Genomic DNA, 20,419 nt, shown 5'->3' on the forward strand with positions numbered 1-20,419 from the left:
TTAGTCAAAAAAGATGGAGGACTCTCTTGTATTTTGTCTTGCCATTGTAAATATTCAGTTGAGGCAGTAAGAATATACCTGCCAACTTTGGAGTTGTTAGGTATGATCTGAAAATGCATAAAGGGTAGAAATACATTTCACTGAGGGAGCTCTACAGCAGCATTTCTAAGTACCTATTGCAATATATGTCAGGGTCTGGACAGTGCTGGATGTCGTCTTTCCATCTTCAGCCTAATAGTGTTGTGCAGTGCTACCAATGCAATGTTTCTCAAAATTTCTTGCAGCCTTTAGTAAGCTGATAGATTGAGCTGGTGCAAATTACTACAAGTACACTCTAATCCTTAGTCTGTTTGCATTTTTGTTTTATTGAAATAGCTTAAGTGTAAAGCCATTTTGTATATGTGAAATATCCTCTTGCAGAATTGATACAAAGGTGGATTTTTTCCGTACAGCGCACAAGTCAAGAGGGAAGCTCACTGACACATGTGCGCATGTTCCTTAGAGGTGTTTCTTTTTAAAAACATGAAGAATTTGAACTAAAAAATATTTATTGCTACATTTGTGATATCTGGCATAGTTGAAAATAAATTCCTGACTCTTCTGCAGGTATTAAAAAATATGTTGTCGGCCTAATTATCAAGACCTCATCTGATCCAACGTGTGTAGAAGTAAGTGAATTCTTTTGAGGGGAGGAAGAGGGAGGGGAATATTATGCATAACGTGACCCTTCTCTTTTTTTCTCTTCTCCAGAAAGAGAAAGTGTATATTGGGAAACTGAATATGATTCTTGTTCAGGTAAGCTAGAGTTCATAAAGTTTTAAATCTTATTATAATGTCTTTGGCTTTGCATATGTGTCTAACACATGGATGCTTCACTTTTCAGATACTGAAACAGGAATGGCCAAAGCACTGGCCAACTTTTATAAGTGATATTGTGGGTGCAAGCAGGACTAGTGAAAGTCTCTGTCAGAACAATATGGTGATCCTTAAACTACTGAGTGAAGAAGTGTTTGATTTTTCCAGTGGCCAGATTACTCAAGTGAAAGCTAAGCATTTGAAAGACAGGCAAGTATATATATTTAAATCTTTATAAATAGGGTAGACTTTGTGCTTGCTGCTAAATAGTTGCTCTTACTTTGAGCTTTTGAGTGAACGCCTACAGCTGTCTGATTTGATTTCTGAGACTGAGTGGGTTACTGATTTTTCTTTAAAGCAGTACTGTTAGGTGATAACAAACTTGCTTTGTACATACAGGTATTTCTACCTTATTGCAAGTAGCATCTGCTGACTGATGGTTCCTACACTTTTAACAGAGCATTCAGGATTGCTTGTATATATAAGCTAGAATTTGCAGGCACAAGCTTCAAGGTACTTCAAAATACGCGTTACTACCATGAAAATGGGTAAAAGCCAGGTGGCTTGTGAATGCCCCCATGGACATAGGTCTTCAGGACATGTTCTGTAGGCATAGATGTTTTGATTAAAGTAGATAGGATTGTATATGGAATGTGGAAATGCTTAATTTTTTATTTGTTTTTTTTACAGCATGTGCAATGAATTCTCTCAGATATTTCAACTGTGTCAGTTTGTGATGGTAAGTTTTATTTCTTTAATCATGTTTTTAAAAATTCTCCCCAGTGTGTCTAACAATGTCATAAACACTAATGGTCCTTTACAGGAAAACTCCCAAAATGCTCCCTTAGTTCATGCAACTTTGGAAACTTTGCTACGATTTCTGAACTGGATTCCCCTGGGATATATATTTGAGACCAAGTTAATCAGCACACTAATATACAAGGTACTCATGCAAAAATTGAAGGCTCTTAAATTTAAATATAAGTTGCAAAAAAGCTTAGTGTGCAATGCTCTTGTAATACTCTTTTTATTTTTTTCTTCTCAATAGTTCTTAAATGTTCCCATGTTTCGAAATGTATCTTTGAAGTGCCTCACAGAGATTGCAGGTGTCAGTGTAAGCCAGTATGAAGAACAGTTTGTAACACTTTTTACACTGACCATGATGCAGTTAAAACAGGTAACGTTTTTTATAATCTGTCTCTTCTGACAGTTTCATTTTGCAGAATCAGTTTCTGTAGAACCTAGTTCAGTTTACAAATTTATATTCATTATAGAGCTCTTGATAGGACAAATACTGTTCTTCAGTGGTATTTATGACTTTATCAGAAGATGCTAAATGTATTTTTCTGACCCTAGATTACAGCTGTATTTCTGTTGCATTGATTTGTTTTGATTAATTTGAGAGGTGTTTTGAGCACTCAGGTTGTCTGATGCGGAAAGTTGAGAGAGATGCAACAAAATGTGTACCGCATGACTCGTAAGACCTAAGTCGACCTAACTTCTGCAAGTTGGTATTTAATTTTTGAAACTGACAGAAAGGTTTGTCTCGTAAAGCCCTGCTTTAAATTTATGTGCTTTGATTCCCCTCTGAACAGTTCAGATTCAGGTACATGAGTTTGTAGCTTTCCTCATTGTATTGCATCTTAAGTGGACAGTTGAAGGTTTTTTGACAGTTTTTTCCTCTGTTTGCAATGTTGGTCCATCTTGGAGGTTCTTTAGAACAGGTATGCTTCTTCTAACGCCCTCTTCTCCCCTCAGCTTCATTGGAGGTATAGGATTTTTATTTAGTTATAGTTAAATTTAAAGGCAGATTTTTGCACACACCGAAGTTATTTTGTGTAGCTGAATGTTACTTCCTTAGTTTTTACAGATGATGCTCTTGATTCTAACTGCCAATACATCTGGCCTAATGCCAGGTTGGGTATTTGGCATGTTTTGTAACCTGCAGGTTTTTAGCGTGACTGGTGCATATGAATGTGATGCAAAATGTTGCATGTATTGCAAATATTTGACACTCTTAACTTTGTAAAATGAAGTTGGAGAACAATCAAAACCACGCAAAAGCTGGCAGCAGCAAAAGTGTTAAAACTTTATTGTCTCTGTTCTATAGCTTAATAGTGTTGACATTAAAGAATGTAGTTCACTACTTGATGACAATGTTGAAAATGTTTTGTGTATAACGATAGAATTTAAAAGCCAGTGCATCTCTTAAGAGGTGCCAGAGATCTCTACAATATTACTGAAAAACATGTTCCACTATCCTTCAGAGTCTTCCTTGCTAATTTCTAAATATTATGGAGGAGGTCTTTCATGTTATTTTAACATTATGATGATGTAATGTTTTGAAACTTAATGTTACTAGGGTCAGGGTAACAAACACATTTTTGGAACATCTTTGCCCGATGCCAATTGGAAATGTCTGTGGTAGAGTAGATACTTTACTTGCTTACAGCTGCTGTTACAAGGGGTGGAAAAAGGTTTAGTTCATCAGAACTTCTGTGTCTGTTTGTGTTTTCATCTTACTGTCCATCTTGGGATCAAGCAAGAAATAAAGGAGCTGTTAAGACTTTTTTGTAAGAAAGCTCTGTAAAAAGGGCATGCCATGAAAAGCAGAAGGGCTTTTTTTGCCAGAAGAGCAAAATATTTGTTAATATACAGTAGTTGTACTTCTGTATAAAAAGGGAAATTCTTTATTGTGTCTGTGTTCTTTTTATTAGATGCTTCCTTTAAATACCAATATCCGACTTGCGTACTCAAATGGAAAAGATGATGAACAGAACTTCATTCAGAATCTCAGTTTGTTTCTCTGCACGTTCCTCAAGGAACATGGCCAACTTATAGAAAAAAGATTAAATCTGAGAGAAACATTAATGGAGGTAAGTTGCTCAGTTTATCCAGTTTAAAAATGTGGCAAGTGTATTCTCACACTCAAAGAGCGTGATATTTATACAATCCCTAGATCATTGTACTTAAAGTGGGTAAGAGAAAAAAAATAAATCCTATTTCCTTCACATAATTAATAATCACATGAATACAAAAAAATTTCAAAATTTTTGTTTCCTGGTATGCTTCAATGGCATTGTATTTTCAGTGATCCTATACTAATACAGTGTCTGAAGACATAAGTCTCTGTCTCCCTCTTCTTCCTCGTTCGTCCTTGAAAGTGTTAAATACTGCTTTAAAATCATATATTCTTTTTTCATGGGTCTTTACATACTGTATTTTCTGTTTAGCACTCATAGAGAAGGTGTTGCTATGACTTTGATCAGTCTGTGTGAAGCAGCTCAGTTATATTTTTATTCAGCATCCAAAGCTGGTTTCTAGGATACAGTGCGTGTTGTAGTTCAGCGCTTCCATCCTGGTGTAGCTTCTTGCCTAATTTGCCATTTCCCAAAGTTTAACTGAAAGGCTTTAAATAGAATCCTCAAGGATGATACTCTGTTTCTATGTAATAAAGCCCATGTATGCCGGTAATGCTTAATGGCAGAGCTCTACCAAATGACTATGCATGCTTTATTGTAGTTTTACTGGTCTTGGAGGAGGACCTACAGGCCTCAATTATCAGCTACCTTACAGCCGTTGCTGAGAAAAAGATTTACAGTTGTCCTTCCCCTCTGCTTGTTCCCTTTGTTTCTTGGAGACTGCTGCATTCTTTTCGATTTTGACAGTGAGGTGCAACTTCACTGTCAAAACCACTGGGATCTGTGGAAATTATTTGAAATTCAGCTAAGAATGAAGGGTTGGAAAAGCTTAAATTCTAGATGACTACTGAACACGCAAGGTACTATCTCGTACTGTAGTGGGGCTAGATCACAAAATTGGGGGTTTTCAGTTGTGTGTTTTAATTTTGAATAAAAATTTTGCTGAGGGTGAGCTGTTCTGTGGTGACTTTTTTGCTAGCTCCCTCTCACTGCTGAGCTCCAAGGGGATGAAACTGGTTCCATAGCCCCTTGAAGCACCACTTCCTGTGCCCAGAATCAAGCCCTGTGCAGGTATGGAGGTGATAGGGTGAGGAACTGCCCTGAGACAGAGGTAGAAAATCAGTACCACAGTTTAAACCTGGAGACCAGGTTCCATTGGGAGGGTGAAGTACATCTTGCAGGTGGATTAGCTGTAATCTAATGTGTCCATCTGAATTCTAGACCTTTTTCCAGCTAGTATTCTCAACACATTTCTTCTGGAGATAGCCCTCTACAAAAAAAATTATATTAATAAGTTGGTTGCAAGTACCAAATTGTAGCTCATTTAGAAGATGGACTAAGAGGAGTATCACTTCTTTGTTTTAAAAAAACAACTGTCAACAGTGCACAAATAACTACTGAACTCGCAAGTTGTAAGCTTTCAAAATAACCATGAATCAGGGGAGCACAGCTCAAGTTTCTGCATATGTTGAGGCTTTATTAGGGAGACCTGTGTAAAAGGCTGAAGCTGTTGCATGTTCTGTGCAATTGTGTGTTAGTTGGAGTGCAGTTTTTAGGTATTGGCCTCTCTTGTCCACTGTGAATAACTATGTTAAATTCTTTAAAACTGACATCTACAACTCAATTCTGAACGACTTTGAGTGTTGTATACTATGTTGAAATGTTTCACAAAGTTCTTAGGCTGGCCTCAAATGGTTGCAAATTTCACTTCTGTAAGTTGCAGTGTAATAGAATGTTGTTACATGGTTAATTTAAAAAGTTCTATGTCATTCTAACCTGTTTATTCCTGCATTTTGGATGTATCGGATCTTCTGAAATGGTTGCACAGATTCGTTGGAGCAGTGTAGACTAGTGAAAGAAGCTACAGAAATTATTCAAAGTGAAATTACCAAGAAAAAATGATGTGTGTAAGGCTAATGTATAGTTGTTTTGAATCCCTCTTTTGATGTAGATACAGATGCTGAATCAGGTCTTTACCATCTAAAATGCTGTGAGTACTACCTAAGCTATGAAAATGTCTTCAGATTTCATTGTTTCATTTTGTTCACTGGTGGGCTATTGCTTTGATATCTTTCACCAGAGGACTGAAAACATAAGCTAGGCAAAAAATGTTTGGGTATGTAGTTCTAATTTTTATGGTTGGTATCTCAGTCTGTCAGAATTGCATCAGTGGCTTTCCCTTCTCAGTCTGCTGTGGCTTTTCTGTCAGCAAAAAAATGGAAAATGTTCTTGGTAGATGGCTTCTGTGGAAAGCAAGCGAGCAGTATGGCTTTGATGGTTGCCGTCAGTTCTTCAGGGTATAAAGATCCAGGACAAAGTAGCAGTAATAGTCTTGAGAACAGCAGTCATTGAAACTAGCTGTTGAGGGTTTTCGAGGCTCTAAAACAAAATGCCTTGCAGATGCTCCAGAAGCTGTGAGTTTGATAATTTACAAATAGGCTGATTTGGCTATGGTATTTTTTAAGATGTCTTTAGGCTACTTCTAGATTTAAGAACTGATACACACTTTGAAAATAGTAATTGACAGGGTGCTTTGTTTTTGAGTTGCTCTGATGGTCGGAAGTCTGACTTGTAAGTGATGTCACTGCAATGTTATTGCCTCTTGTTCCAAACTTTTTATGTTAATTTGGCATTTTATCAGTATTTGGACAACTGGACTTAAAGCAGTGTCATTTTATCTGCAGAAATCATTAGTAACCAGATGGTTATACCACACTTTTCCAGGCTCTTCATTATATGTTATTGGTATCAGAAGTTGAAGAAACTGAAATTTTCAAGATTTGTCTTGAATATTGGAATCATTTAGCTGCTGAGCTCTACAGGGAAAGTCCGTTTTCAACATCTGCTTCTCCGTTGCTTTCGGGAAGTCAACATTTTGATGTTCCTCCAAGGAGACAGCTTTATTTGCCTGTATTGTCCAAGGTAATCCATGTTTAAGTAAGGTACTGTAAAGATTTAGATACCATTCCTGAATTTAGAGATACTGCTACATGTAGGGGGTGACATAAGAGAAGTTTTCTTGCTTTGAGTAGTTAGTAATTGATTCAACTCTACTTATTTAGTATGCTGCAATTGCAAAAATACTTTAAGATGACACCAGGAGATGACAGGAGTATTAATGCAGTGTTTGAGATTTTTTTAAGATACTTATTATGAATGTAAGACTAATTTAAAAAAAAAACAACCAACCAACCAACAAATCTGTATTAAACTGTTTCTTTAAAGAGATAAAGGCTGGAGTGTTAGAGTTGGAAGAAAACAAATTGTGTGTGTATGGAAAAAGTGGTCTTTAAAAGACCCCTGATGTTACATATGCGTTTGAAGCTCTAGAAAGTATACTTCACAGGTTGTGGGTTTTTTGTTTGGTTGGGTTTTTTAACTATTCAGTTTGTTCATGGAGAGGGAGAATCAGCAGGCTCTATTCTTAAAGGCTTTTTAGTTAACATGTCTCTGTAGAATCTTAATGAGAGCTAATCTCATGAAGTGCTGGATATATACCCTTTATATGTGTCAGACTGCCTGACCACAGTGCTCTGGAAACATCTGTGGAGCTATGTGTATATTTTCATGTTACAGTTTGATTCAATTTTAACTTTCCTTTGCAACATACAGGTTCGATTGCTAATGGTTAGCCGTATGGCTAAACCTGAAGAAGTCCTAGTTGTGGAAAATGATCAAGGGGAAGTAGTACGAGAATTCATGAAGGACACAGATTCCATAAACTTGTATAAAAATATGAGAGAAACATTGGGTAAGTATACTAGCTGGTATTTTTGTGCTGTAGGTCTGTGCAGCTGCATCAGTAGCATGTATGTTATAGAATGCTAACTTATGATCTCAATTATGTGTGGGTAAAATGAATATCAGTGAGGAGTAGGACACAGACTTGAAAGGGAGGAGGCAGTGCTGGTCTGAAGTTTTGTGTTTCAAACACATAATGTTGTATAACTTTGTTAAATAGTAATACCCTACTTAATTTTTGTCTCTTGCCTTTTCCCATTGAACAACCTCTTGATATTCCTTTACCAAAATGTTTCAGATCCAGTGAAACCTTAGTTTTGTCAGAAAGCTGTTAAATTGGAAAGATTTTTCTGAAGTGGACTTGCTGGTTATTACTTCAATTGTAGTTGTAGTTTGTGTAGACCAAGCACTCCACAGCAAAAAGGATTTCTTCCTTCAATAGGTCTTCTGAATACTTTTAAAATTTTTTATAGTATTCTTGAACAAAACACAAAATTCCAGCCTGAACTTAAGCTTCAAAAATCTTTTCCAAAGTTAGTGCTGATGTCTTGTAATGACCTTGCTTGAAAGTACAAAAGCTGCAATTAATTACATATTATGTAGAAAAAATTGAAAGCTGTGAGTGCACTGAAGAACACCAGAATCAGTATTTCTATAGCATTTAATGTAGCAAGTATGGTTTATTTTTAGTGTGTGTATACTAGTATGCTATTATCTTTAGAAGTCTCATGTTCAACTGTGGCCATTTTATCAGAGAATTGATAGTCCCTATGTATTGTAGTGATAACTTAGGGTCTTTTGAGGTAAGAAAAAAATTTTCAGAGTCCTAACTGCAACTTGAAGGAGCAGGGAGGATTAGAATTGTCACATACTTAGGACATAAACCCTTCAATACTAAATATTTTTCTATCAAATGTAAATGCTTTAAGGGAACACAGTATTTCATAACAGGTTTATGAACTAGGTGGTGAAGGGGAAAGCTGTGTGATGCAAAGTGTTTGTGGATATTTTATTCTCACGTTTGTATTTCTGATGTAGGTGCATCCAGTGTTAGATTAATTGTTCTAGTATCTTTTCATATGGAACATGAAAAAATTTTTTGATTTATTGTATTAAATGTTTAATTTATTGTATTAAAATTACTACTATATGTCCTGAGCCTTAGTTGTATTTCTAGATACAGGATTATTTACATGAAAATGCAGATGTAGTTAGTGTTCAATTTCTGGTGTTAACTATTGCTTATAGTGTATTATCTTTAAGATCCACTTAAAAAAGGGGGTGGGAGAATGTGGTGGAAGCTCTATTCTGTGGCACAGTAAAAAAATCTATTTCTGAATCTAGCCTTAAATTGCTTTTGACTTGCTGGGATTTAGAATTTTATATTAGAGACACTAATCCTATTAGGGGCTGATGCAAGTGTCCAAGTTGTGATACTTGAATCTTGCCACCTACACTTGTTTAAGAGTACCATCTCCACTTTAATGGTAGGTTGTTGCAACCAGCAGACTTAATCACACTGAAATAAAGAGCAGAAGAAAATTGATTTGCTTCTTACACACTGTATAATGTCTCCCATAAGTAGCCAATCCCATATTCCCTATACCCCATCAATATGTATGCCTTTTGTTAATAGTTTAACTTACCAGTCAAATCAGTAAAGTTGCTATGTGAGACATTCATTGATTCAGACTTTTCACATCGCTTGCATGTGGTTTTGCTGACATCTCTTTGAGAACAAAGAGATTCTCAATAAAATTTTTTATTCCTCTTTAAAACACAATTTTAACAAACTTGTGTTTAAATTTTTAGTTCATTCTGTTATGAGTTCAGGAAAGAAGCATTGCACTAACCTAACAACTTGGTTATCTTAAAACAAATTTAACTTTGCTTATGAAGTTGTGATCCAGGCAATTGCTTTAAAATGTGCCTGTTCAATGTTGATGTCTTTCAGTTTATCTTACGCATCTGGATTATGCAGACACGGAACGAATTATGACTGAAAAACTTCACAATCAAGTGAATGGAACAGAATGGTCATGGAAAAATTTGAATACCCTGTGTTGGGCTATAGGCTCAATCAGTGGCGCAATGCATGAAGAAGATGAAAAAAGATTCCTTGTTACAGTAATTAAGGTATCATGGTGCAAAACTATTAGCTCTGTTGCACTTCATAGTTTATGCTCAAGAAACTAAGTTTACAAAATACTGCCGTATGTTCTTAGTAAGTGACCTCATATGGCAAGCAGGTTGATAAGAATAAATCAGTGGGAAATCTTATATCCTGAATTTAAGGCTGATAAGTTCTTTAGCCATGAACAATGCATTAATCCAAATAGCCTTTTTGTGGTGGAGATTTCAGGGATAAAATTTAGTTTATGATGAAGTGTTTGTCTTTTGGGATGCAGAAGAGATGGAAGGGGATTGCTAATGAAATAGAGTGGCAAAATAACCCACATTTTTAACTAGCTGGCACCCTGCTATTTTGCCGTTTTCCAAATACTCATTGATCAAAGTGATTTTTGGGTAAATATGCGCATAGAAAGAGTGCAGGAACAGAACATTTTTTTATAAGAGTAATGGCCCTTACTTTAACAAGTCATATAAAATCGTACAGAAGATTTAGTTTAATTTCTTTTGTTTGATGTGGAATCTATATTGATATCAACTGCTTGGTCAGTATTAAATGCTGCAAGGCTTGTTGAAGTCCCCACCTGCAGAAATCTGTAGATAAATTTAAAATGGAGATTCCATAGTTGAAAATACAGTGTTCCGGGTTGGGTTGAAACTTAAATAATTACATCACCCTGGTCTTGATCAGTTTAGGGGTTTTGTTTGCTTTTTTTTTTCCTTTGGACTTTGAACTTGATTACGGCAACCACTTTCCTTTATATTTGATACAGCTCCTTGTAGGATTTTATACTTTGTCTCGTAGTGTTTTTAATTGAACTGGACAAACTAGAGGAAACTAAAAATATGTTATGTTGTAGGATCTCCTGGGACTCTGTGAACAAAAACGAGGAAAAGACAATAAAGCCATTATTGCATCAAATATAATGTATATAGTAGGTCAATACCCACGGTTTTTGAGAGCTCACTGGAAATTTTTGAAGACAGTAGTCAACAAGCTGTTTGAATTTATGCATGGTAATTATCTGTTTTTTTAGTAGCTGTTTTAATTAAAAATAAAGAAATAAAATTGATACCCATACATGCACATGTATGGGGGGAAAATATAAAGCAGTAACTGACTTCATTTAATTTAGAAACCCATGATGGTGTCCAGGACATGGCTTGTGATACCTTTATAAAAATAGCACAAAAATGCCGCCGACATTTTGTGCAGGTTCAAGTGGGAGAAGTCATGCCATTTATTGACGAAATCTTGAACAACATTAATACAATCATCTGTGACCTTCAGCCACAACAGGTATGTTTAATTCAGCATTGTGGATGATTCTTAAAGACTAATCAAAAGTTACTTCATATTGAAATGTAGTAGTGGTTTTCAAGGCTTGAATTATATTCCTTAGTTTTTTATTAGTGACAGTGTTATAGTATCAATAGTGTGATCGGGTTGCGTTACTGAGATCTCAGAATGCTTGGAAGAATTAAAGTGCATTTAGTTGGAATTTTGATTTCTGGAATGCTTTAACAAAGAAATAAGACACTGAATCTCCATTTTGTGGTTCTGCTTCAGGAAAGAGTAATACCCTACTATAATAGTATACCTCTAGCTCTTGTATTTGGGGGGGGGGGGGGGGGGGGGGGGAACAATCCAAAAGCGCCTTTGTCTGGGAAGGTCTCAGCTCATGAAGTGAGAGTAGTGCACACATGCGACACACTGAGATGTTGCAATAAGGTACTGAAACTCTGGGCAGAGTGGATCTGGCATCTGGAAAAAGGTACTTAAGGTAGTGATGTAATCCAGTCCACAGTTTAAACATGTCTGGTAAGATTTAGTTAAGAGTAAATGGCATATGTCTGAGCTTCCTCACTTCAGGATATGATGGCAAAATTAAGAAAGGCTCTGGGATGTATATAGTGGCATTTGAAGGGAAGGGGATGGAGGTTTGTTTTACATGTGATGAAAGGAAGGAAAGAATGGAGATGGGTCTTGTCAAGTCAAGAGGGAGGAAAAGGTACTTACACGGTGAAATCATCTTCAGCATTCACTGTATGGTAGTTCAGAACAGTGTAACATTTTCCTTAGTCCTTTTTAACCTTCCTGTTTGATTTGTTTCCATCAGGTGCATACATTTTATGAAGCAGTAGGATACATGATTGGGGCACAGACGGACCAGACTGTGCAGGAGCATCTGATAGAAAAATATATGCTGCTACCTAATCAAGTATGGGACAGCATAATTCAACAGGCAACAAAAGTAAGCTCATAAATTTTAAGTGTATTTTGTGTTCAGGTAAAGAAAACCTGCTAAATGTTTCTCTTGCCCTGGGTTTATTTTTCACATGCCATGACATTAAGTGTACATAGCTGTGGTGGACTTTATTAAATGATGGCTGAAGTAGTGATTGATATGACAGTACAAGTGTTGTTTTGAGAGAGGAAACTTAAATGACAAAATAAATACTGGTTTTAATCTGATCTTAAAAGACAATTTTCTGTTACTGTACAGAATATGTTGCAACGGTTTTTCCCAGGCTCCCTTTCACCTGGCTTAGTAGTGGATTTTCTTTCTGAACAACAAAGTTAAAATGCTGAAAATACTGTTTACTGTTCCTCCTTTCTTTTCCATCATTCTCTTAAAGTACATCTTTATTTCTTACTTTTATCTTCCATTTCTTTCAGTCTCTTCAAAATAATTTTATCTTCACTCATTAAAGAACAACAGTCTTGCACTGCACAAGACATCAATCCATTTGGAGTTAATCTAATAAAGATCCTGAAACTTAGGCTTCAGTTACGTTTCTTACTCTGGCTTCCCTCTTAAAACAAGAACATACTGCCTTTCCTTTGGACAACTTCTGTCTGTTTTCACTTTAATCTCTCCTCCTTAGTTTTTTCTTTCTTCAACTAGAGTAATGCTTGTACCACTGCAGCAGAAATACTTCTGCAGAAGAACAGAATTAAATCAATTGAAGTTTTATCCTGACTCTCTGAGGTAGTGGCAAGTGCCATGAAGTAAACAGCAGTATATATAAAGTCTGTAAATTTCAGTGATATGTTCTTTAATGCAGATAAATTATTTAAACTTACACTTTTACACTGAAAACTAAAGGGAAGTTTTATTCACTAAACAAAATGGACTCTTACTTTTTTAACAGAATGTTGATATTCTAAAGGATCCTGAAACAGTTAAGCAGCTTGGTAGCATTCTCAAAACCAATGTAAGAGCGTGTAAAGCAGTTGGCCACCCTTTTGTGATTCAGCTTGGAAGAATTTATTTAGATATGCTGAATGTGTACAAGTGCCTAAGTGAAAATATTTCTGCAGCTATTCAGGCTAATGGTAAGAAATTCCATGTTCTTCCTGAAAATGGGGGTTAGCAGTGTCTGTCATCAGGTTTCAGAGTATGTTCCAATTAAGTTAATTTTAGTCTGTTCATTTTCTTGTTTGGTAAAGTGGAGAATGACTGAAGTGCTTGCTTAGATTTTTTTTTTGTTGTCGTTAACAAGATGTTTTGCTCAAAATTCAAACAAAGAACTCCTGATTTTAGAGGGAGGAAAAAACACCTATAAATGAGAAAGTTTAGAAAAGATGCAGAACACCGTAGATGCTTAGAATTAACAGGCATCTTGGTGAGACAAAGTTGTAGCATGTGTTCTTTTAGCTTACTCTAATTTTGAGTATTAAAAGACTATCTTTAAATAGAGTCTCATTCATTTTTTCAAAAGATGTTGGCAGGGTTTTGGTATGATACTGTGCTGCTAAGTATCTTTATTACGGTAATGTAACTGTAGTGAAGATGCCTGAAAGTCATGATGAACCAGGCTTGCAATCATTGAGAAGGAATTACCAGTTACCTAACCTATTTTTACTAGATAAATTAGGGCCTACAGTATCTCAGTAGAATGTGCTTCTTTAGTAGTTCACTGCAAGATTAAATGAGACTCTGTTATGACCAGTTTTCTTGCCGGTGCAGACAATGATACTTGGAAATGGGAGTGTTAAATAAAACTTGGTAACCGAGCAGCTGGTTTACCTTGAAGTAGCTTCTCAGAATTCAGAATAAAACTGCCTGAGGAAATCAATAGCTTTTGATTCTGCACCTCTAATGGCCAGAATTTGTCTTTGTCATAAACAGTGAAGTTTAAGAAGCAGTTGCTAGGACTATAGTCCTGGTGTGCTACTTGATCTGCAACTACTGTGGTTGCAGTCACTTCAGAGTTTGTTTTTACAACTGGCTCTATCTTGCCAGAGATGGTTCTGATGCCAGCACGAGTGATCTTACCTTTTTTTTCCTGGCTACACTCTTCAGGTTTTCCTGTGTATGTGCTGTAATGGTTGTATAACTATGTAGTTAATTAGATCAGGTTTTGCTGATGAGTCTACATTGATTTGGGGGTAAGAAACTGAACTAAGGATAAGGCTTCTTAAGGAGAAGGGTGGATTTTACACACAAAGACAAGTGAAGGATTATTTCTCTTGGATGAAATTGGGAACTTTATTGTTCTCCCCTCTATCACTTAATGAGAACCAGATGTAATCTTGGTCCATGTAGTTAAGTGGGTATGTGTGATTTCCCTTACTTGAAAAGTAAGTTGCGGCTTTGTTTTTGAACTCTAAGTAGGGTGCTGTCAGTAGTAGTTCAATAATGCTACATGGCAACTTGGACCTATGGAGCTAGAATGAGGAGGTAGGTTTTTTTTTTAAATTTGCATAATACGCATAAGAAGTCTTTTAAGTAGACTTTGTAGTTTGGATATAAAAATCAAGCATTCTCTGTTTTGTAATATCAATTTAAGTTAATCTTTTTGTTACACCTTACCTGATTAACTGAAGCTTGAAAACTTTTCAGGTGAAATGGTAACAAAGCAGCCCTTGATTAGAAGTATGAGGACTGTAAAAAGGGAAACTTTAAAACTAATTTCTGGCTGGGTGAGCAGGTCCAATGATCCTCAGATGGTAAGTAGATTCATTTTATACAATTAACTCATAAGACAGAATTAGGAAGAACTCTGTTCTGTTGTTGACTGAACCAGTTGGTCACAGGAATTTGCTTCAGGAGGTCTGTAAAATATAAAGGAGAAAGTACAATCATATAGAGATAAGCCTGAGCTATATTTGAAATACTTCAGGTAATTTTAGCTGAGAGTAGTCTTAAAGGGAATCAAGGAGGTTTAAGAGAACCCTATTGGAAGCCCTGCTGGATGGTCCAGAGGGTGGGGAGTCTGTGGAAGTGTAATATATTTCACCTTCCTTGGGGGAAAAGTATCGCCTGTAACTAAACAACGAACTTTGCTATAAACTGTATGCTAGAGACTTTGTTCAATAACTGCATTGTTATAACTGTGGCTTACTCTTTCAATTAGGTAGCTGAAAACTTCGTTCCTCCCTTGTTGGATGCAGTTCTCATTGACTACCAGAGAAATGTTCCAGCTGCTAGAGAACCTGAAGTACTTAGTACTATGGCTATCATTGTAAACAAGCTGGGTGGACACATTACTGCTGAAATACCTCAGATATTTGATGCTGTTTTTGAGTGCACATTAAATATGATCAACAAGGTATTTATATCTAATCTCCCTAGTGACTGAAGAAAAAAAAAGAAAAAAAAAAAAAAGAGGTTTTATAAAAGTGCTAGTCTTGGCTGTTGGTACATCTCTAAGTGAAAGATAACCTTTTCTTGCAATGAAGGAAGGCAGTATGTAGTGAATGTAGAGTTATTATACAGCTTTCATCTAATGGAAATTAAGTGGGGGTTCATGCCTTCTTTCTATGAATATCATTTCCATATGTGGTGTCTTGTGGATCATCTCCCTGTTTTTTTGTAGTCACAAAGTACATTTGTGGCACTTGAAGAAATTTCTGCTCAAACATACTTGTTTTGAAGTCTGGCTGTTTAGTTGGCTGTCTTAATCTCATTGCCTTAAAGTTTTCTGTTTAGCTCTTGATATAAGTCATTAGTAATTTTTCTGTTCTAGGGACTTGGAATGTCATACTGCTGGAAGCAGCAGTGTACTTCAGTCAAATGTCAGTGTAGGACTAACTGCTAAAATTCATAAATATTTAAAATGTATGACTAAGTACTGATCAGTCATTTTGAATATTTCCTCATTAATGCAATTCTTATGCTATAGTGTGCAGTATATATTTGCATAATACTTGAGCACTACCAGCTGAATTAGTGCTACTTTGCAGTAGGGTGTAACCAGAAATTGTACCCTTGCAGCAACATAGGTGCTCAACCAGTGTTCAGACTATCAGTCTGTTTATCTGTGGACTGAGCAGTGATTAAGGTTGTGTACTGACAAAATGTGGCTCAGCCTGTCAATGTTGTGCAACTCTAGAAGATGGTCTTATCAAGCTTTGGTGGGGAAAATTGGGGGGAAAGTTCACTGAGAAACGTAACCTTTGCTTTGCATTTAAGGTTATTTTAAACCTGAGGTCTAAATGCTGATCCATGTCAGCTATTGACTCACTCTACTTAACAGAAGATCTTATGATGGACCTTTAGGAAACTTGACTTTTTCTCCTCCTCTGCTTCTAGGACTTTGAAGAATATCCTGAACATAGAACAAACTTCTTCTTGCTACTCCAGGCTGTAAATTCTCATTGCTTCCCAGCATTCCTGGCCATTCCACCTGCACAGTTCAAACTTGTTCTGGATTCTATTATTTGGGCTTTCAAACATACAATGAGAAATGTTGCAGATACAGGTAAATGGCAGTGTTTAATATGCAGACTTAGTTTGCAGTATCAGATATTTTTTAGTAGATTGTTGTTTTCTTGCATCTTGTTCTTTAGTCAAACTTAATATTCCAGTAACACAATTCTGTACTGCATTTGCACAAGAATAATCTTCTGTGTCAGCTTCAAGTTGTCAGTCAGGTATATATTAATGGGTTGAAACACTTGGATGCTGTTTTATTCCCACAGCTGTTAAATGGCACTGCTACAGTTTCTGCTTGCTTGTTTCCATGTGAGTGTTAATGCTTTTCTGAAATGGCTGAACCAATGTAACAGCTCACTGTTGCTGAAACTGGTGTTACAGGTCTCCTTTTGTTGTGCTGCCTGCAGTGTTTGTCTTGGTACCTCAGTAAGACAGTTGCTGAGTAACTCCTGAAAAGTTCAGCAGAAAAGTGTATGATTTGGGGCTGAACTCCTCACAGTCTGGGAGTTCAGCCCATGACATCAGGAGAGGAAATCACTTTAGATTGTTAGGAAGACAGATCATGCTTCCTTTGGACAACAGCCAGCCGTTCAAACTTAGGATGAAATTTCATTGAGCAGCTCAGTGTATCACCCCATTTAACAAACTTGAGTCATTAAAAAGCCCTCCAGAATGAGGGTTATCAAGGATACAAGGAGGGGGCTATGTAAAAGTCTTCAATTCCAAAAATGTTGGTTTTTAATATCTTGGGCTTAGTGCACTGTCCCAGCTACTGGATAAAGAGATTGTTGTGAAGCCACTTAGTTTTTAGCCAGTTGTCTTGTATCGGTGTTTGGGAGGGATGGGGATAAAAGATAACTCTTATTTGCATTTCACTTAAGTAACTATGTTTTCATGTAATTCTAAAAATGAAAACATTTTCCTCTCTTAAATTAGCAAATACTTATTTTGGTAGAGGGTTTCTGTCACTTTTGCTAGTACCAATAAAATGATGCGATTGCAGTATTAGATGACAAAAGCATAAAGAACCAAATAAAACCGGCATGCCATGTAAATGTGGCTATAGCCCTCTAGTGGCTGCTTGAGGAAATGCCTGAGAAAATGATTGCGCAGGTAATACTACTTTTTGGTGCCTATCAGAATTCCTTTGGATATTTGTATCGTTTTGGAAAAGGCAAAAATACGCACAGAGGTTTTAATACTGTTTGGTTGGTAACTTAGTTTTTTAATGCATATTTTCCAGGACTTCAGATACTTTATACTCTACTACAGAATGTTGCACAAGAAGAGACTGCTGCCCAGAGTTTCTATCAGACATATTTCTGTGATATCCTTCAGCACATTTTCTCAGTGGTAACAGACACCTCTCACACTGCTGGTAAGAATGCGTATGTGTGAGCTGGCTGATGAAAACAATCTATTTGAACATCAAAATACATACTGTTATGCATCCTGTTCTGAATAATAACTGGATATGTATAACTTTGTTCTGTTCAGGTTTGACAATGCATGCGTCAATCCTTGCATACATGTTCAACTTAGTAGAAGAGGGAAAAATAAGTACTCCATTAAACCCTGGAAATCCAGTGAACAACCAAATGTTTATTCAGGAGTATGTTGCTAATCTTCTCAAATCTGCATTTCCTCACCTGCAAGAGTAAGTGTGCTGTGATTCTTTAAAACTTTTAAGTGGGTTCTTATTTCTTGAAATACTAACTGATGTGTTTACTGCTAGTGCCCAGGTTAAGCTGTTTGTAACGGGACTCTTCAGTTTAAACCAGGATATTCCTGCCTTCAAGGAACACCTAAGGGATTTCCTGGTCCAAATCAAGGTATGTTTGGTGTGCTTTTCTCAAGAAATGAAAAATGATTATTCAGCGGGATGATATTGTTGGAAAGTACTTGCACAGTGTTCATTCAGTGTTTGTTTAGGAGATACAAGTTATTTTGCAGCTGTTTCAAATGTAGTGAGAACTCTGCCAAATAGCTTGCATGACTCTGAATGGTGTATCATATAATCTATTTCAGTGTGATTTTAATTTTACAAATTGGGCTTAAATGTCATCACTTGTACTTTATGCTGTGCATACAATTCATATGTCTAAGATGGCTTAGACATATGTGAAACTTAGCCTAATGGGAAATAAAGCACGTTGACTTTTAATCAGATTTTGTTTCAATTATGCTTGGGATTGGGACATGTTTTGAAACTTGCTAGAGTAATGCCATGCTTTTATTTTTCTAAAGATGCTAGAATTCAGGAAGATTGTAGGAAAGTGTTTGTTAATTTGTTTTGAGACAGCAGTTGTCAGGTACTCAAAATTGTAATGCTACTGCTTTAATGATGATACACTCCAAACGCTGGGTTACTATAGCATCCTGTTCTATTACACATAGTGAAAATGTTAAAACATTTTGCATTCCTTTATATTAATTCTGACCCTAGGAACAGAAGGCAAAATAAGCAAATAGTCTGGCAGTGAATGTGAAGGGAGGATGTTTCCTGTATTATTCTGGATTTTGGGAGCTTATTACTCTGCCTAAAGCATTTGACAATGAACTAATGATTTTATGTGAATTATACAGGAATTTGCAGGTGAAGACACATCAGACTTATTCTTGGAGGAAAGAGAAACAGCCCTTCGGCAGGCTCAAGAGGAGAAGCATAAACTTCAGATGTCTGTACCTGGCATCCTTAATCCACATGAAATTCCTGAGGAGATGTGCGATTAAAAAAAAAAAAAAATAAAACAAGTTTTGCAGTTTTCTTTCTGTACAGCTACTTTGTTGTGATAGAAGAAAACAGCGCTTGGATATTTGTTGACCAAAATGATGCCAATTTGTAAATTAAAAGTCACCTAGTGGCCCTTTTTCTTATGTGTTTTTTGTATAAGAAATTTTCTGTGAAATATCCTTCCATTGTTTAAGCTTTTGTTTGGTCATCTTTATTTAGATTTGCATGAAGTTGAAAATTAAGGCATTTTCAAAGTAATTACTTCATGCCCATTTTGTGGCTAAGGGGAAAATAGGCAAAACATAACTTGTAAAAGAGTATATTGCAAAATAATACAATTTCCTGTAAGAGTATCGATTTTTAATTCGGGATCATTTTCTTTCTAGTCTGTCCTGCAGTCTAGGAGAAAAGGTAATGAGTAAAACAGACAGAATTAATTGTTAAGCAGAGGATTATAGTGCTGCATTTGTTTTGATCAGTTAGCAGCTTTTTGGACTGAGTGGTAAGGCTAGGCTACATGTATTTGCAAGTTGTATGGCAAGTTTGCAGCAAGATCATGTGCATATCATCCCATTGTAAAGCAACTTCTAAAGAGTATGGGAACACAGTACAGTTAGTTATTTTTACACAGTTCTTTTGTTTTTGTGTGTGTGCTGTCGCTTTGTCGACAACAGCTTTTTGTTTTCCTCAATGAGGAGTGTTGCTCATTTGTGAGCCTTCATTAACTCGAAGTGAAATGGTTAAAATATTTATCCTGTTAGAATAGGCTGCATCTTTTTAACAACTCATAAAATAAAAAAAAAAACTCTGGCTTTTGAGATGACTTATACTAATTTACATTGTTTACCATGCTGTAGTGCTTAAAGAACACTACTTAAAGCAAAATAAACTTGGTTTACATTTATTTTTCTTTCTTCGGCTTATTCTTTCATTGGATGAAAATGCTGTGATCGTATTTAAGATTTGTATCCTGAAGGCGTAGGAGAAGTTCCTTGAGGTCTAGATAACTGTTGCTTCTGGCTTGCCTCATCTCAAGGACTTCGGCTGTGCTTGAAGTTAACGTGAACTAAGTTGGGTTCCATTTGGAAGTACAGTAGCTGTTCTGACTTACCTCTGTGAATAAATACTCCATACTAGGTTACTATAAAATGCCAGGAGTGAGGTACTCTTGCGCTCTCTCTCTATATGGACTTTTTGCAGTTTATTTCAAAGAGGTATTGCACTGTATCTTGACTAAACAATTGATACTAGTACATGTTAATAACACATGTAGACGAGATCTAGTTATTTTTCTACCTAAAGTTTTGTAGTTAAATGATTTTCACAGATTTATGAAGTATGGATACGAAAAGCAGTATGAACACTAAGATTGT

General features: G+C 36.2%; 1 protein-coding gene across 6 annotated transcripts in view; it reads left to right on the forward strand.

The window, feature by feature from the left end:
* XPO1 (exportin 1) overlaps nucleotides 1–19,950 on the forward strand; it is a 40,518-nt gene extending 20,568 nt beyond the window's left edge. For all 6 annotated transcript variants that reach the window (XM_010574827.1, XM_010574828.1, XM_010574829.1 and 3 more), the window contains 21 exons: nucleotides 607–668; nucleotides 751–795; nucleotides 884–1,065; nucleotides 1,546–1,594; nucleotides 1,679–1,798; nucleotides 1,904–2,032; nucleotides 3,573–3,731; nucleotides 6,501–6,698; nucleotides 7,389–7,527; nucleotides 9,472–9,653; nucleotides 10,508–10,664; nucleotides 10,784–10,947; nucleotides 11,768–11,902; nucleotides 12,804–12,987; nucleotides 14,498–14,604; nucleotides 15,012–15,206; nucleotides 16,190–16,358; nucleotides 17,556–17,690; nucleotides 17,810–17,969; nucleotides 18,048–18,144; nucleotides 18,899–19,950. In XM_010574827.1, coding sequence (XP_010573129.1) covers nucleotides 607–668; nucleotides 751–795; nucleotides 884–1,065; nucleotides 1,546–1,594; nucleotides 1,679–1,798; nucleotides 1,904–2,032; nucleotides 3,573–3,731; nucleotides 6,501–6,698; nucleotides 7,389–7,527; nucleotides 9,472–9,653; nucleotides 10,508–10,664; nucleotides 10,784–10,947; nucleotides 11,768–11,902; nucleotides 12,804–12,987; nucleotides 14,498–14,604; nucleotides 15,012–15,206; nucleotides 16,190–16,358; nucleotides 17,556–17,690; nucleotides 17,810–17,969; nucleotides 18,048–18,144; nucleotides 18,899–19,045 — 2,915 coding nt within the window. In that variant the 3' untranslated portion in view covers nucleotides 19,046–19,950. The remainder of the gene's footprint in view (nucleotides 1–606; nucleotides 669–750; nucleotides 796–883; nucleotides 1,066–1,545; nucleotides 1,595–1,678; nucleotides 1,799–1,903; nucleotides 2,033–3,572; nucleotides 3,732–6,500; nucleotides 6,699–7,388; nucleotides 7,528–9,471; nucleotides 9,654–10,507; nucleotides 10,665–10,783; nucleotides 10,948–11,767; nucleotides 11,903–12,803; nucleotides 12,988–14,497; nucleotides 14,605–15,011; nucleotides 15,207–16,189; nucleotides 16,359–17,555; nucleotides 17,691–17,809; nucleotides 17,970–18,047; nucleotides 18,145–18,898) is intronic.
* Nucleotides 19,951–20,419: the final 469 nt, after the last annotated feature.

The sequence above is a fragment of the Haliaeetus leucocephalus genome, unplaced genomic scaffold (assembly GCF_000737465.1).
Source record: "Haliaeetus leucocephalus isolate CR32 unplaced genomic scaffold, Haliaeetus_leucocephalus-4.0 Scaffold450, whole genome shotgun sequence".
NCBI classification, from domain to species: Eukaryota; Metazoa; Chordata; class Aves; order Accipitriformes; family Accipitridae; genus Haliaeetus; species Haliaeetus leucocephalus.